Here is a 16,554-nt window from a genome sequence, read left to right on the forward strand (position 1 = left end):
CATACTGTACAATATATGTTTAGGCCTCTTGAGCTGAGATTCATAGCAAGCGCTGCTCTTCCATTTTGATCGTACCTTTACCTCAACTTCATAGAACTCCTTTAATTTAAAATTTGAGGTAAGATGTCTCAGCTCTCACTTCCTACCTAAGTATGATGGCAAGCTAAGATCAAGTACGGGATTAATAAACAAGGTCTATCCACGGCATATTCGCGACAAGATTTCCCATCTAGTCACAACTAAAATAATAATATTCAACAATATGCATTATTTTCCAATTGTTCCCAAGAAGATTAATTTTGCATCATCCTGGTACTTGTCAAGTGCCAGGCACACACAGAAGGGCATTCTTGTTTTGTTTTGTTTAATCGTGAGCGAGCGAAGCGGCCAAGCAAAAATAAATGTTAAGGTGGTAACATTTATATTTTTAATCAGCGCAGTAGATAATATATTAAAATAATTTATGCGGGCACCTCGTCGCAAAATACATGACTACAAAAATCAAATTTTCAGTCACTTTAATACACGAGTCTAAAGATATTCGGACATTTGTTTCCCTGAATTATCCCGTTTTTAAATATTGCGAGCGAGCGAAGCGAACGAGCGTGATAAAATGAAATTTCTATGCCAAAAATATATATTCGGACCCCTCGCTGTCAATGGGAAAGGTAACTCCTTGGGCAATAATGAAGGCATTCATGCACTTCGATGCCTGAAATCATGTTTTTCTTAAATGTTGAGAGCGAGCGAAGAGAACGAGGAAGAAAGTCAAAATACATAAAGAACGCGGTTTGTAATATTAAGTTTACACAAAATCGACGTTATCGAAAAAAAGACTGCTGAAATTCATTAATAGCATGCTTCCGGATTCATTTAAATTAGACATTGATTAAAATAGGCATTGTATGTCAAATGAAAGCTCACGATCTAAAGAAATTGAAACGTATCATATCTTTCCGCTAAAAAACATGCGTGACCACAATCAGACATTTAAAATTGAATCTTGGCATCCCCCCTCCCAATTAACGAAACCAAAATCATACAAATTGGGCGCTTAGATGATACGTAAGCGATTGAAGGAGTGTCAGTTCCGGATTCATATAACGCCGTTTCAACACACACTAGACGATCGATAGCTGAATATTATCATCAATGTTAATAATTTATAATCCATAAAATGAGTGAAATTAGGTCATGCAGTACCTTGGATCTGCAGTATTCATCGTCTGAATCCAGTGACGATAATAATTATGGTTTCGATGGGCCAGTTTTCAAATTATTCTGAATTAAAAATACGTGTTTCCATGTCGACTATGTTTGATCGTGGGTGGGTACATTCCATCGACGTAATGTTAGCGGAAGCCGTTGTATGAGACGAGTGTTACATTACTTTGGTCGTTTTATTGGTTTTATTTATTTATTTACATACCAATCACCATCACCATATTTTCACCATCATCAGTTTTTTATTATTATTTTAATCATCTACTTCACCCCGGCCTATCACGTTTTCTAACAAATGCTTATTGTGATGGTCCTTTTTCTTCTGCAGATTTATGACTGACTAATTCTTGATAGTGTGTTACAGGTACATTTTGTTTTAATGTCAACATTTCTACTATTATTATATCGTGTATACGTTCAAAGAAATTGTTCTATTCTGTATACGTTGTATCGTTGAAATGTTATGTTATGTTTTGCAGAAGAAAATTAATTCAATTCAATTCAATATAACTTTTTTCTCTCCAGGCAACCCAAGAAATGTCTTGCAGCATACGATTGAGAAAAAAAAAATGCATTTGGCTTTTGTCTTTGTCCGTTCTTAATTAACTGTGGTTATCCAAACAAGGATTTCTTGAATACTGGCGATGGTAAAAATACATTTATTTATGCTAATCACTAAATTAGTGCAATGATTTCCTTTGTCCAGAAACCGAAATTCGCCTTGTTAGTGGCTCTACGATCAGAGTAGGTCGAGTCGAGGTGTTGTACAACGGAGAATGGGGAACCGTCTGTGATAGTGGCTGGGACATGCAGGATGCCCAGGTAGTCTGTCGATCTCTTGGATTTGGTCAGGCACTCGAAGCTGTATCGGGTGCAGGATTCGGTGAAGGCACAGGGACTATTGTTTTGGATGACGTCAACTGCTCTGGAAATGAAGAGGACATTTTCCAGTGTGGAAACGCCGGACTTGGAATCAGCAACTGCGGACATGGACAAGACGCAGGAGTCCGATGTGCACAATTCCCATCAGGTACACTGTTAAAAAAAATTCAACAAGTTGTTTAAAATTTTAAACAACCCCGAGTTAACCGGTGAATCGCTCAACGTTGTTTAAAAATTAAACAAATTAAGGTTGTTTACATTTTGAACACTTAGTTGTTTAAAAATTAGGAAACCTTTTAAACAACAGTAATTTTGTTTAGTAATAAAATTGCACAACCCGGTTGTTTAAAGCAAGTTGTTTAAATTTTAAACAATAATGTTTAAATTACTAAGCAACTGTTGTTTATTCAGTATTACTGCACAACTGGGTTGTTTAAAAGGAGTTGCTTAAATTTTAAACAGAACTATTAAAGGGTTATTATCTGGTTGTTTGAATTTTTGAAATGACCTACTGGAACCACTCCTGCAATAATCACAACGATTTATACACTGTAACATGCAGAGCTTGTTGCCAATTTACTTCAACATTTGTTCATCATATTTATGGCAGTGACAGACAACATTATTATTTGTCTCTATAACTTCACCTAAACCCCATAGGCGAAGCCGAGAAGAACCAAGTCGTCGCCTTGCCCCGTGTTCCGCCATTTTCGTCTGCACTGCACACTAGCACTGCATGCTTGCATGCATGTATTATGTACGTACTTTGTGCATATCGCATGTGTGTGCGCAAATTGCAATCGCGTATCGAAAAAATATCAACGACGCCCCCGGGACTTTTTAAACAACTCTGTTTAATTAAATATTTTTTTCTTTTAATACATAGTTGTTTAAGTCAATCGAGCACTGATTTTTCGATTTTGAACAACGTTGTTTACTTTTTTAAACAACATTCTTTTAAACAGTGATATTTTAAACACCGTTCTAACAGTGTAATGTTCTAATATCGGATTTCCTTTTTCGAAAAAAAAAAGAATGGAAAAAAGGCAAACTATCACGATCGTAAACATCTTCGAAAAAAAGCCTCTTCAATTACCTTTTACTGTAATCCAAACATGATTTTTGTTGTTGCAATATTTAGTGTCTGTTATTGTGTTAATTACACTTTCGACGATACACTATTTAAACCTAAAGTACAAGAGCATTATTGAAAAGGGCTGAGGAGTAACCACATTTTCAAAATAGCTGGATATAGTTGGATCTAGAATGTCAATAAAATTAATCTATCATTTTGATAAAAGGGTCACTTTGAAATGGTGATTTATCACCTTTTTTTCGCTTAAACTTAGAAAATACCTTATATACAAAACATTTGTCTACCCTTTTGCCTCAACCCCAAAAAGCGTATTGGTAGATGCGAATATATTCAGATATGCATGGATAACATTATCAAAATGCGTAGATTAATTGATTGTTGTTGTTTTTATTGTGTGTGTTTTTTTTTTTTGTATTTTGTTTGTTAATTCGGGATGAATCTTCGAAAGATATCTTATAGAAGCTTTTCACACACTGCCAGCTGTGCAGCTCGGATATCTTTGCCTCATCTCCCTTTCCCTCACTACCCTAGTAAAATGGTACAGTGACTTGTAAAATGTTTTTTGCGATGCCATTTATGTGGAAAAGATCACCACATTGGTTAACGCTCCTTCACGAACCATCACTATCTTCTTTCATATCATCAGCTAATATCCGTCTGATCAATGGGTCCAATCCTACGGAAGGTCGTGTCGAAGTCTTTTACAACGGAACATGGGGTACCGTCTGCGATAGCTATTGGGATGACTACGATGCTCATGTGGTGTGTCAGAGTCTAGGTTTTGCTGCATTCGGGGTTGCTAATTTTAGAGCAACATTTGGAGAAGGCACGGGACCGATCTGGATAACTGAGACTAAATGTAAAGGGGATGAAATGGATCTCCTAGACTGCCCACACACTAGTCCACCCCACTACTGCGAACACCGCTATGACGCAGGGGTACAATGCAACCCAAGATGTAAGACATACTATTGTAATTGTAATTACACTGTCGCTCATATAGTTGGAATATATTTTTTACTCTCAATTTATGGAATCATTTTGACAATGATTTATTCCCAATAGATCTAGATAATAGTATACATTCTCAGATTTTGTTGAATAATAATTTGCCAGTGTTTGTTTTGCGTGACTGCTAAATGGATATCAACTACGGGACCTACGCCCTTAAGTCATAAATGACAGTAATGAGGATTAAATGCCCCACACAAGGGCACTAATATGGCACATCGACACAATATTTTGATCCTGGAGCCTCACATGACTGTACCCAGCGGGGGCTAGTGTAGGGAGCAGTTCCCACAAATTAAAAAAAGAAAAAGAAAATGCAGTAAATTATCAATAATTCATTGAATTGCCCCCCCCCCTCCCCTGGCCGTGCATTATGGCTCAAGGCATGGGCACACAGAAGATTTGTTTCTGTTGTGTACCGGGGGGGGGGGGGATTCAATGAATTATTGATAACTTATTGCATTTTATTCTTTCAAAAGGGCCGCTGGATTTTCAGCTACGATACACAATTGTATTCTGAACTTATTCATGATGTATAGGCCTACGTAGAAATGTTGGCATTGATCCAACAAAATGTAAGATAATTATATACCAGACATTCATAGCATAGTTGTATGAATTTAATTGAGTGAAGGCAATAAATTAAGTTAAAATTAATTTGATCTCTTTTTTTTTTTAATGGGTGAATTTCAGCTTGATAATGGGATTCATCTTATCGTGTCATTTACAAATCAAAAGTGTCTTTTTGTTTGTTTTTGTGAACACCTATGGGACCTCTGAGCATGAACACAGTGAAATATGAAAATGTGATTATCTTTGGCAAGACATTTGTTTACATTTGCCACTCTCAACCCAGGTGTAGTAAATGGGTACCAGGTACTCCTTGTATTATTTATAACGCTGTAGGGCAGCTGGGCTCAAGCCAGCATAGGCCTAATATTAATACCTTGTAGGCGTCTCGATCATCCCCTGGCTTGAGCATCCCCTAGGATGGATGTGTGCTTGATATAAATGTAATTAATATAATTATATGTTTATCATTCAAATTAATACCACCAGCAACACTTCGTCTGGTCGGTGGTTCGTCAAAGCTCGAAGGCAGAGTCGAGATGCAACTCAACGGCCAATGGGGATCTGTCTGTACCGATAATTGGGATCGCAACGCAGCCAACATCGTGTGCCGAAGTCTCGGGCTCGGGCAAGCTCGCTACATGTACTTTGACTCCGCCTTCGGTGAAAGTAACTTGACGAATGCTTATAACTTTGACTGCCAGGGGTTTCAGCCTAGCATCCTACGTTGCGGTCGGATTGGTGTCAATAACTGCCAATACAGACGTAACGCTGGTGTCCGCTGTTATGAAGGCATCTTAGGTAACATCCCAATAAACATTGAAAGGAATGAATAATGACAATAATTATGGAGATAATGATGATGACGGTTATAATGTGGGGTTGTTTAGCTGTATGGTTAGTACTCAAATGAAGACACATAGAGAAACATCAGAGTGAAGTTGCAATCCAGCATGACTGGTTATATTGTGTATAGAAGAGCCCATACATCCACAGTGTACATTAACTGTGTGTATGTGTGTATAGCATGTAGCATTGAGTCAATGTATAAGATCACATATTACATCCCCCTTACAGAAAAATAAACTGAGTCCATAATGTCCAAATTTGAAGTATCCAAAGATGAAGTCCTATCAATAAGTCAGTTTTTCTGGCTTCTTGATTACCCGGCCACTGCGGGTGGTCTGCTGGTGGTTGGGGATTGGGACAGGGTTTGGGGCAGGGGTTGGGGCAGGAGAACCTCTGATGTCGGGCGTTGGATCAAGCGTCATCTCTTCGCGTATATGAGGATCGGGTGTATTGGTTACCTCCTCATCATGATGGATACGCCTGGGCTCAATATCAGCGAGGTGTTGCCGGTTTCTGCGTAGCACCCTTCCATTAGGCGTCTCGACGAGATATGACCTAGGCTCATGGCATTGCTCACGAACAGTAGCTGTTATCCAGTGACGTGATGTCTGGTCTTGGACTCTCACAAGCTGCCCAGGTGAGAGTGGTGCTAGGTCATGGGCTGATTTGTCGTGATGATACTTCTGGCTCTGCTGTCGAAGCTGCATACGATGGTTAACATCATCACGACCAGGGGAGTTGTTGCGGATTCGAGTTGGTAAGTTGTCCTTCATCTTCCTCCCGTAAAGAAGCTCAGCTGGGCTTGGAATGCGGCTGTCAATTGGAGTGGCACGGATACATAGTAGAGCCATGTTGGGGTCGATACCACTCACTTTAGCTTTCTTGAGCGTATTCTTGACAGTTTGAATCATTCGCTCAATGAAGCCATTTGACCTGGGGTAGTGGGGAGAGGATGTAACATGGCTGAATCCCCACTGTGTAGCAAAGTCTCTGTATGTTGAGGAGTCAAAATGTCTTCCGTTGTCGCTAACGATTCTTTCTGGAACTCCTTGTTCTGCGAACACCTGACGGGTCGCATTGACTACTGCAGCACTGGTACACTCTTGAGGCATTTTCCGGATGAAAGGGAACTTTGAGAAGTAATCTGCAATGATGAGATAATTGTTCCCTTCAAAGTGAAATAAGTCTGTACCTAAGACTTGCCAGGATCGTGTGGGTATCTCGTGCTGGAGAAGAGTCTCATGGGGCTGCGAGGGCTTGTACTCTTGGCAGACTGAGCAGCCTTTCACCAGGACCTCGATATCGTCATTGATTGATTCCCAGTACACAGAAGCCTTAGCCCGAAGTCGTGTCTTCTCGATACCTTGATGACCTTCGTGAAGCTTGCTCAGTATGTACTCCCTCATGGAGTGTGGAATAAGGATTCGTTCACCATTCAGGATCAGTCCATCCTCAACTGCAAGCTGATCTCGAAAGGCCCAGTATCTCTGCAGCTGCCGTGGTAGCTCACGTCTCTTCTCTGGCCACCCTTTCACAATCACCGTCTGTAGTGCTGCAAACTCTGCATTCTTGGCTGTTTCCTCCTTCAACTGACTCAAACGGTCTGGAGCAAACTGTACAAAGTTGATTTGCAGGTCAAGGTGGATGTGTTCTGGAGGACCAAGAGGACGTCTGGATAGGCAGTCAGCTACTGGTACATCCTTACCAGGCTTGTAGACAATTGTCAGCTTGTATGGCTGTAGACGAAGGAGCATACGCTGGAGTCTAGGTGGAGCCGCTGCCAGGTGCTTATGCTGGATCATCTCCAGGGGCTTGTGGTCCGTCTCAACTATGAAACTTTTCCCGTACAGGAAGATATGGAATCGTTCACAGCCGAAGACCACTGCAAGCAGCTCTCGCTCTATGTTGGCGTACCTCGTCTCTGCATCACTGAGGGCCTTTGATGCAAACGCGATACCCTTTCCATCCTGCAGTAGAGTCGCTCCCAAGCCCTGCAGAGAAGCATCTACCTGCAGTACCGTAGGCTTGTTAACATCGAAATACGCCCGAGTTGCATCGTGACATACCTTGTCACGTAAATCATTGAAGGCAGACTGGTGCGTTGGAGTCCATTGGAATTCAGCGTCCTGCTTCAAAAGACCACGTAGGCTTGCAGTCTGGGCTGAAAGATTTGGTATGAATGGGCTAAGGTAGGTTATCATACCAAGGAACTCACGAAGCTGGCTCTTGTTCTCAGGTGGAGACATTGACTTGATTGCCTCGACCTTGTGAGGATCCGGATGGACGCCATCTGCATCGTAGATCATACCGAAGAAGGAAATCTGGTTGACCTTGATGCTGCACTTGCCACTGTTGAACTGCAGACCGTACTTCACAGCTTTGGACATGAGGTGGTGCAGATTCTGATCGTGCTCTGCTTCACTCTTGCCGAACACAACAATATCGTCAGCGATCCCTATTGTGCCGGGGCAACGTTCGAGGATTTCGTCCATTCGCTGCTGGAATACATCCTGAGACATTGCTAGACCGAAAGGCATCCTGAGATATCTGTACCGTCCAAAGGGACTGTTGAAGGTAGTCAGAAGTGAACTGTCATGGTCGAGCTTGATAGACCAATAACCGTTCTTGGCATCGAGTTTGCTGAAGTGTCGAGCACCTGATAGCTTGTGTATCACCTCATCTGTCGTGATAGTGCGATAATGGCAACGTCGAATAGCTCGGTTGAGATCCTTGGGATCCAAGCAGACACGGAGTTTGCCATTCGACTTCCTTGAAACAGCGATGCTGCTGACCCATGCTGAAGGCTCAATGACTTTAGTGATCACGCCATTACCTTCCATGTCATCAAACTCACGCTTCAGTTCATCTCGTAGGTGGATTGGGCACCGTCTAGGAGCATGGACAACAGGCTGAACGTCTGGATCAAGAACAATATGATATTCTCCTGGGAAGTTGCCAATTTTGTCAAACTGGTCTGGATACTGCCTTACTAGGTCATCAGTAGAGCTTATCTGTGCTGAATGCTTGATCTCGTTGATGCGTGTGTGTAGAGTAAGCAGCTTCAGTTTCAAGCCTGTGTCACATCCGATAATCGCTGGACCCCTGGACTCTACAATGTAGAATGTAGCATAGAGCCAAGTTGAGTTGTTGAAACGACAGGGCAGTCTCACTGAACCGTAGTGCATCACTGGTGTTTCGTTGTAAGCGAACAGCCGTGCACTTGAATTATGCACTGATTGAGGGTGAGGAACTCCATCCTTAGTGAGATGGCCAGGATACATCCCACGAAACATCCGAAGAGGAAGTGTGTTGCCCTCCGCACCGGAGTCAACCTTCGAACGCAGTTTCATTATGGTTCTCTCATCCCGTCTGACTTCCACGTACGCTATTGTTAGGTCGTCCCTGTCATCCACCTCTACAGCACTGATACCTGACACAATAATTCGATTGAATGACAGGACATCCACTGCGTCATTCAGTAGTGGGACCGCTGCTGCTGCCTCAATATTGCTGGTGCTGTGTATGGATTGCACCTGCTTGCCTCCACGATGTGGCGTAGCGTATTTAGCTTTCTGCTTCCACTTCTGGGTACTTGAAGCTGGAGATCTCCCAGACCGCTGTGTACTTGGAGCTGGAGACCGACAAACACTCCTCCAGTGATTCAACTTTCCACAGCTGTTACACTTGGTGCCATAAGCCGGACATGCTTCCCGTGGACTGCGAGCATGATTACCACCACAATTAGGACACTTGTTACTAGTGTTAGTCTTCCGACGAACTACATCAATCGATGCAGGCTGAATATGTGTCTGTACCTCCGCTAGTTGAGCCATGTGCATCTGCGATGCTTCAAATGTTCTACTCAGCTCAAGCATCTGTGTAAGAGTGAGGGACTTGTTCTTCCCTAGAAGATCTTTCTGGAGCTCAGGATATCTAGTGCCTGTGATGAACTGCTCAATGATGCGTTCTTGGAGCTCAGTGTCATCACGAAATTCACAGTCATATGCCTGCAGCTTCAGGCGCGAGATATAATCATCTGCACTTTCCCCCTCTTTCTGCACATATTTCTGAAGGTATAGCCTAGCTACACGGAAATTTGCCCTTGGCCTCAGTTGTGTCTCGAACTTCTCCCAAACAACAGTTGGATTCTTCTTATCCTCACCTTCCAGACCCCACGAGTTGTAAAGCTTGATACCCGTGGCACCAGTGAACAAAAGAACATGATCCACTTGCTTACCAATCGCAACATTCTTGACTGAGAAGTATAAGTCACACTGCTGATGAAAAATCTTAACAGCATTGGCTCTGTCGGGGTCTTCCCAATTCATGCGGGGTGTAAATGATTCATTCATAGTTCATACCAGCTACTCAAACTCCAATAGTAATGCAAATGTCAATGCACATTTTACTTACAGTAAAACCATCACATGGGACTGTAGAAAGGAGCACCTGTTGATCCCATGACAGTGTGTCAATAAGATGGCCTCCAAAACCTCTCCAAAATGATGCAAAGTTCACAAATATTGTCCAGTAGGTTCTATATCGCTGCCACCATATAATGTGGGGTTGTTTAGCTGTATGGTTAGTACTCAAATGAAGACACATAGAGAAACATCAGAGTGAAGTTGCAATCCAGCATGACTGGTTATATTGTGTATAGAAGAGCCCATACATCCACAGTGTACATTAACTGTGTGTATGTGTGTATAGCATGTAGCATTGAGTCAATGTATAAGATCACATATTACAATAATAAGAGCAATAATGATTATGATAAGAACAACACCTGTGATTATAATAATATTGATATAACAATCATAACAATGTTTAATGATAATAAGAGACAAAACAACAATGATAATGATCATAAATCCAATTATAAATTAGTTAACAATAACCTAACTACGAGGCATTTATTTAATTTTGCATCAGCATGAATTTTGTAAAAAAGATTTCACAAACTACAAGAGTATGAGTAGATATTCTGAATGCAATGTGCTTGGGGCAGCAAAGGTAGATTCAGTTAACCTGAATGCGAAATATTATTATTTGTTTTGAGGTGGAGGCTCGTGGAGCGATATCTCCTCATGGTCCTACAAAGCTTAGCGCATACTTAGGATCCTAATTTGCTATCTAAATGAGCTCACAGTCGCAGAGCAATCAGATTGCAAAGGTCATTCAAGTAGACTCACAGCCTACGATACCAACATCCCACATGAAAGAAAGAGACCGACAAAACAAAGAAATAAATAAGAAAACATAGAAAAGACAGTTCCTAAAGGTCCACAAGCCCGACGGCCCACGAGACCGATAAAACAAAGGAATACATAAGGGAACAGATCTCGTTCTCGTGGGCTGTAGCCAGGATCATATTCTGATCGGATACATTGTTCTTGAGAGGTATCATCAGCATGCTCTAAGTTCAACGTAATTGTGTTGGTTCGTTTTTGTTGTTTTGTCTACAGCACCTGTTCGTCTTGCTGGTGGTCCATCGCTCCAAGAAGGTCGCGTCGAGATCCTTTACAACGGCGAATGGGGGACTGTCTGTGACCGTGGCTGGACTGTCTTCGACAAACCTTCCGACATAGTCTGTCACTCTATTGGACTAGGTAACGCCGAGGCAACCTATGGGGGTGGTCGTTATGAACAGGGTACAGGACCTATGGTTCTAGATGATGTATTTTGCCCAATTCCAAGCGTAACTAGCATCATACAGTGCAGGAGCGAAGGTTTTGGAGTCGGTTACTGTAACCCCTCGGCAGAAGCTGGGGTACGTTGTGGAAGAAGCCCACAAGGTAAGAATCCTAATCAGTTGTCTTTGTAACTTCATGTAAAGGATCATTTACTTATGTTCACAAGCAGTTGATAATGTAATAAACTTGAACACTAGAATATAGATTACAGAACGTATATTGTATGCATTAAACTTTTCGACCAAGTCGACTGTGGGTGACAAAAGTAAAAGGTAAAATTATTCTTGAAAATAAGCTCAATTATACATTTGAAATATAGTGACACTTTGAAATGCAAAGAACTTTGACCGCCCATCGAACATTTACAAGATTTAATAGTCATTATATTCCTGGTCAGTTTAGTTTGTAGCGCACCTCAAATCTACATGATGAAACTAGAGCCAAGGGGCTAATGCCTCTAGCTAATATGTGAACTTTCATTTTTTTATAACTTTGCAAGCGAGCAAGCAAAAGGTCTGAAATTGATACTTTGTTATAATAGATAATCTTTACAAGCACTTGATAATAAAGATAGCTTATTTGTCTAGCTATAATAAGATCATTGCATGAATTATTTTAATTTCACAACTAAAAAATATCCACCACCTCTTACGCCTCCTGCACCCTCAAAACTTTCCACAAGTGTTTCTATTCTAACTTTTCATCGGCGATAGAAACAAAACATAGACAAAATGAAGGGGTAATATAAGGAAAGGGATACATTTCTGTAGCTAAATGTTCAAGAATGCATATTTCTTTCCAGCATCAATCCGTCTTGCTGGTGGCTCGTCGAGAAACGAGGGGAGGGTGGAAGTTCTCTGGCAATCACAATGGGGGACTGTCTGCGATAATGGATGGGACCTGACTGATGCCAACGTAGTCTGTCGAACTCTTGGACTTGGTCCTGCACTCGAAGCCATCTCTTATGCTGGCTTTGGTCAAGGAGCATGGGCGATCGTTCTGGATAATGTGAACTGTACTGGGGATGAAGACAGCGTCTTCCAGTGCCAACATGCTGGTATGGGTGTCCATGATTGCGAACACGGAGAAGATGCAGGGGTTCGTTGTGCCCCTAGCCCATTAGGTAATCAGTAGTGTCCATTCTCTTTGGAGGGCTGTATGAATGTAAATGTTTGATGATTGTTTTACCCCACTACTAAGAAAACATGTGTATGCTTGTCAGTAGGCAACCAGGCAGGGGTCGAAGGCTTTAAGTACCCTCCGGGGGACTTGGTAATGCAGATTAAGGCCTCACTGAGCACATTGTCTTGGTATTGATCATGGGACCTCCCGGTCACGAGACCACTACCCTACCACCAAGCCTTCGCAACTTCTCCTTGGTTAGTTGGTTGATTTATTTTCCGTATAGAGAATAAAAAATTTCTTTTACTAGTTTTACAAGGGGCCAAGTGGAAAAAATATGAAATTGAAGAAAAAAATGAATTTAAGACTTCGATGGGATTTAAATAAAGATCTACAAACCGCCAAACTCAATAAACGAAGTATGAATTTATGATTATGGCTACCAAAAGAGAAATAGACCCCCCCCCCAAAAAAAAAAGAACTGATATGAGCCAATCGAATTAGCCTTACGATTAAGATCACTGTGGTATATTAGTGAAGGCTCTATACTATCATACGAGATGCTGTTGGTTCGACCATGCTCGTTGCTGACATCGTTGGACAAAATGCGTTAGCCCAAACATGTCCCTCTATTTAAGTATTATACCTAGGTGTACATAGATACTTTGCAATGCTGGCGAAATAGTAATCGCAGGGCTGCAAGAAAAGCAGTTTCATAGTATTAATACCGATGTGGCTATAGACCTACACTGCGTCAATAAGACCCAATTATTATCATATAACATTTTTTTCCCTTCAGGATCAGTACGTGTTGTCAATGGCTCATCAAGATACGAAGGCCGAGTCGAAGTCTATTACGACGGAAAATGGGGAACCGTCTGCGACGATTTTTGGGATGACACCGATGCTAGTGTCGTTTGTCGGATGCTTGGTTTGGGCGATAACGGAACTGCCGTCGGTTGCTCTACCTACGGGGAAGGTTCTGGAGATATCGTTCTTGACAATGTGAGGTGTTTGGGAAACGAGACGGATCTCTACTCCTGCCCCAGTAATCGTCCACTCCGACACGATTGCAAGCATTCGGAGGACGCGGGAGTGCAGTGTCTCAATACACGAGGTAAGTCGACGTTGTACGACACAATGATTATATTAAGTGTCGATTGCTCATCGGTCAATTTTCCTAAACTATTTGTTTAAGATTATCAGAACGAAAGCTTATTTTTTCTTCAAATCTTTATCTTTAATTTCCCTCACCAGCCCAAATCCATTGCACTGAGAACTCAGTATAGCGCCTTCGAAAAGCACTTCACGAATTTATTTTATCATTATAAAAACTACATATAGAACAACAGAAGTTGAATTGTATAAATACATGATAGTTACAACAAAAGCGTTACAATAAAAACACAAACAAAATACGCAAAGTGCTTGAAAGATGTAGCTCCCGTACATAGAATATTTAATTTAATAGATCTTCATGTAATAATTACCACTCACTAAAGTTTTATGTAAACGTTGATTGAATCCGGCAGCTATTCGTCTTGTCGACGGGCCATCAAACAGCGAGGGTCGCATCGAGGTCCTATACAACGGCACTTGGGGAACCGTCTGCCATGACCAATATGACATGAACGCTGCCTACGTCGCGTGCCGTTCTCTCGGCTTCAACTACGCTCTCGAAGCCGTCAGATATGCTGGGTTCGGGAAGGGCACAGGGCCGGTGATTCTTGATGACGTTCGGTGTTACGGTGCTGAAGAGGACCTTTTCCATTGCAGTCATAGAGCTCCTTTTGATAACATTTGTCAACACCATAAAGACGCTGGAGTGCGTTGTTATTCCGGAAGCACACCAAGTAAAGTCTTGATATTGAATTACTGTTAGATTTTTAATATAATCTAAACTACGTTCCATTTTGATGAATTGAAATGAGGTTACCTAAATCAAGTGCGGGTAATGGTCCTATGTTCACCACATGTGGACAATACCGTCGAAGTTCGTTTTTCCCAAACCACATCAAGTAAAGTCTCTCGAGTTATAGTTCAATTTGAAAATAATTTATATATGTCATTTCATTTAATGAATTTGCATTCAACCAATATCAATTACCTTAATAAAGTTAGTTACAACAAACGCTGAATACGCGTAGAACCTGTGCTTGAAATTTCAGGCACTCTCAATTGGCTTCAGATCACTGTGAAAATATATAACTTAGTCACAATTAGTTTTTCTTGTTTGAGTGATATTTGAGTTATTTCATTTTTTGGATATCCTTAGGATTATGTGTAATTGTGATAACCGTGAATGTTTATTAACTTTATTGTTTACAGCACCCATCCGTCTAGTTGTTGACTCATCTGATACCGCAGGACGAGTCGAGATATCACACAACGGACAATGGGGGACAGTCTGTCATGATGGCTGGGACAATGACGATGCAACTGTGGTGTGCCGTAGCCTGGGTCTTGGTACCAACGGAGTAGCTTTCAGGTATGGTGTAGTACGGTATGCTATGGTATGGTGTGGTATGGTGTGGTGTGGTGAGGTATGGTATGGAACAGTAGGTATAGTATGTTGTGGTGCGGAATGGATGGTATAGTATGAAGGGGTGACCAAAGTTCGCGCAGATTTTAGAACAAATTAGAAAATGTGATATTCGATCCATGTTTTCTCATATTCTACACAAATTTATTTATTTTAATTACTACCAAATGGACGGCAAAGTATTTTACTACCAATTGGTTCAACTACAACATTTATCGTCGAAGGATTTCGGAGATATCGCGATCTAAAAATTCGATGTCCGATCGTGCATGCGCGCTGCATCTAAAAAAGTCATAAAAACAACGAGACCTAAGTTCACGCACGGGGGTTTACAGCTGATTTATACAAAAATACGATCCATCAAAAATAAGGTAATTTCATAATTTGCAAGGCAAAATATCATACAACCAGACGGTACCACTTATTACTTACAATTTTGAGGATATCTGCTCTCAAAATGAAGATTTCCAGACCCTTATCGGTAAGTTGGTAATTTTTCGGAACGGACGCAAATAACTGCAAAATGTGCCGATCTTTTGTCAATATTTTCACAATTTCGCGCCCAATTCCAAAGAAAATTTCGTTTCTGGGTAATTTTATGATCCTCTTTCCATTGGTGATATCAGATTTTCGAAATCTTACCGATTTTTTGAGAAAGCGAACTTTGGTCACGCGCGAACTTTGGTCACACAGCCATACGGTATGGTATGGTATGTTGTGGTGCGGTATGGTATGGTATAGTATGGAACAGTAGCTATAGTATGTTGTGGTGCGGTATGGATGGTATAGTACGGTATGGTATGGTATGTTGTGGTGCGGTTTGGTATGGTATAGTACGGTATGGTATGGTGCGGTACGGTTGGTATGGTATGTTGTGGTGCGGTATGGTATGGTATAGTATGGTATGGTATGTTGTGGTGCGGTATGGTATGGTATAGTATGGTATGGTATGGTGTAGTACGGTATGGTAGGTATGGCATGGTACGGTATGGTATGGTATGTACGGTGTGCTATGGTATTGTATGGTAAAGTGTGGTTTGGTGCAGTAAGGTGTGGGATGGTGTGGTTTGGTGCAGTAAGGTGTGGTATGGTGCGGTACGGTATGGAAGGGTGTGGTGTTCTATGCTAAGGTTTGGTGTAGTACGTATATGGTACGGTATGGTATGTGTGGCATTATTTTTTATAGTATTGTGTGGTACGATGTGGTATGGGGTGGTATGGCATGGTGCGGTATGGTATGGTAAGGAACGTAACGGTATCCTGCAGTACAGTATGGTACTATTTGGTATGGTATTGCATGGTATGGTATGTTTTGGTGTGGTATGGTATGGTACGGTATGGTAACGTATGATATGGTACGGTATATGTTGCGGTATAGTATGGTACCGTGCGGTACGGTATGGTATGGTGCGGTACAGTATGGCATGGAATATTATACAAATAATGAATGATTATGAGTTCAATAGTGCGAATATGTTCATGAGTTGAAAGATTAACATTCTATTCAACGAGGCGTCAGCCGAGTTGAATAGAATTAACGTTAATCTTTCAACGAATGAACATAT

The 16,554-nt window shown here is 41.4% G+C and overlaps 1 protein-coding gene across 1 annotated transcript; it reads left to right on the forward strand.

Moving 5' to 3' along the window:
• Positions 1 to 1,313: 1,313 nt before the first annotated feature.
• LOC105440890 (deleted in malignant brain tumors 1 protein-like) lies at positions 1,314 to 14,329 on the forward strand. Its single transcript, XM_030991181.1, has 8 exons — positions 1,314 to 1,323; positions 1,931 to 2,254; positions 3,849 to 4,160; positions 5,273 to 5,584; positions 11,098 to 11,427; positions 12,128 to 12,448; positions 13,247 to 13,564; positions 13,980 to 14,329. The coding sequence occupies exons 1-8, from the start codon at positions 1,314 to 1,316 to the stop codon at positions 14,327 to 14,329; spliced, it is 2,277 nt and encodes a 758-aa protein (XP_030847041.1).
• The last annotated feature ends 2,225 nt before the right edge of the window (positions 14,330 to 16,554 follow it).

Source organism: Strongylocentrotus purpuratus, unplaced genomic scaffold (genome assembly GCF_000002235.5).
Source record: "Strongylocentrotus purpuratus isolate Spur 01 unplaced genomic scaffold, Spur_5.0 spur5_scaffold_2, whole genome shotgun sequence".
NCBI classification, from domain to species: domain Eukaryota; kingdom Metazoa; phylum Echinodermata; class Echinoidea; order Camarodonta; family Strongylocentrotidae; genus Strongylocentrotus; species Strongylocentrotus purpuratus.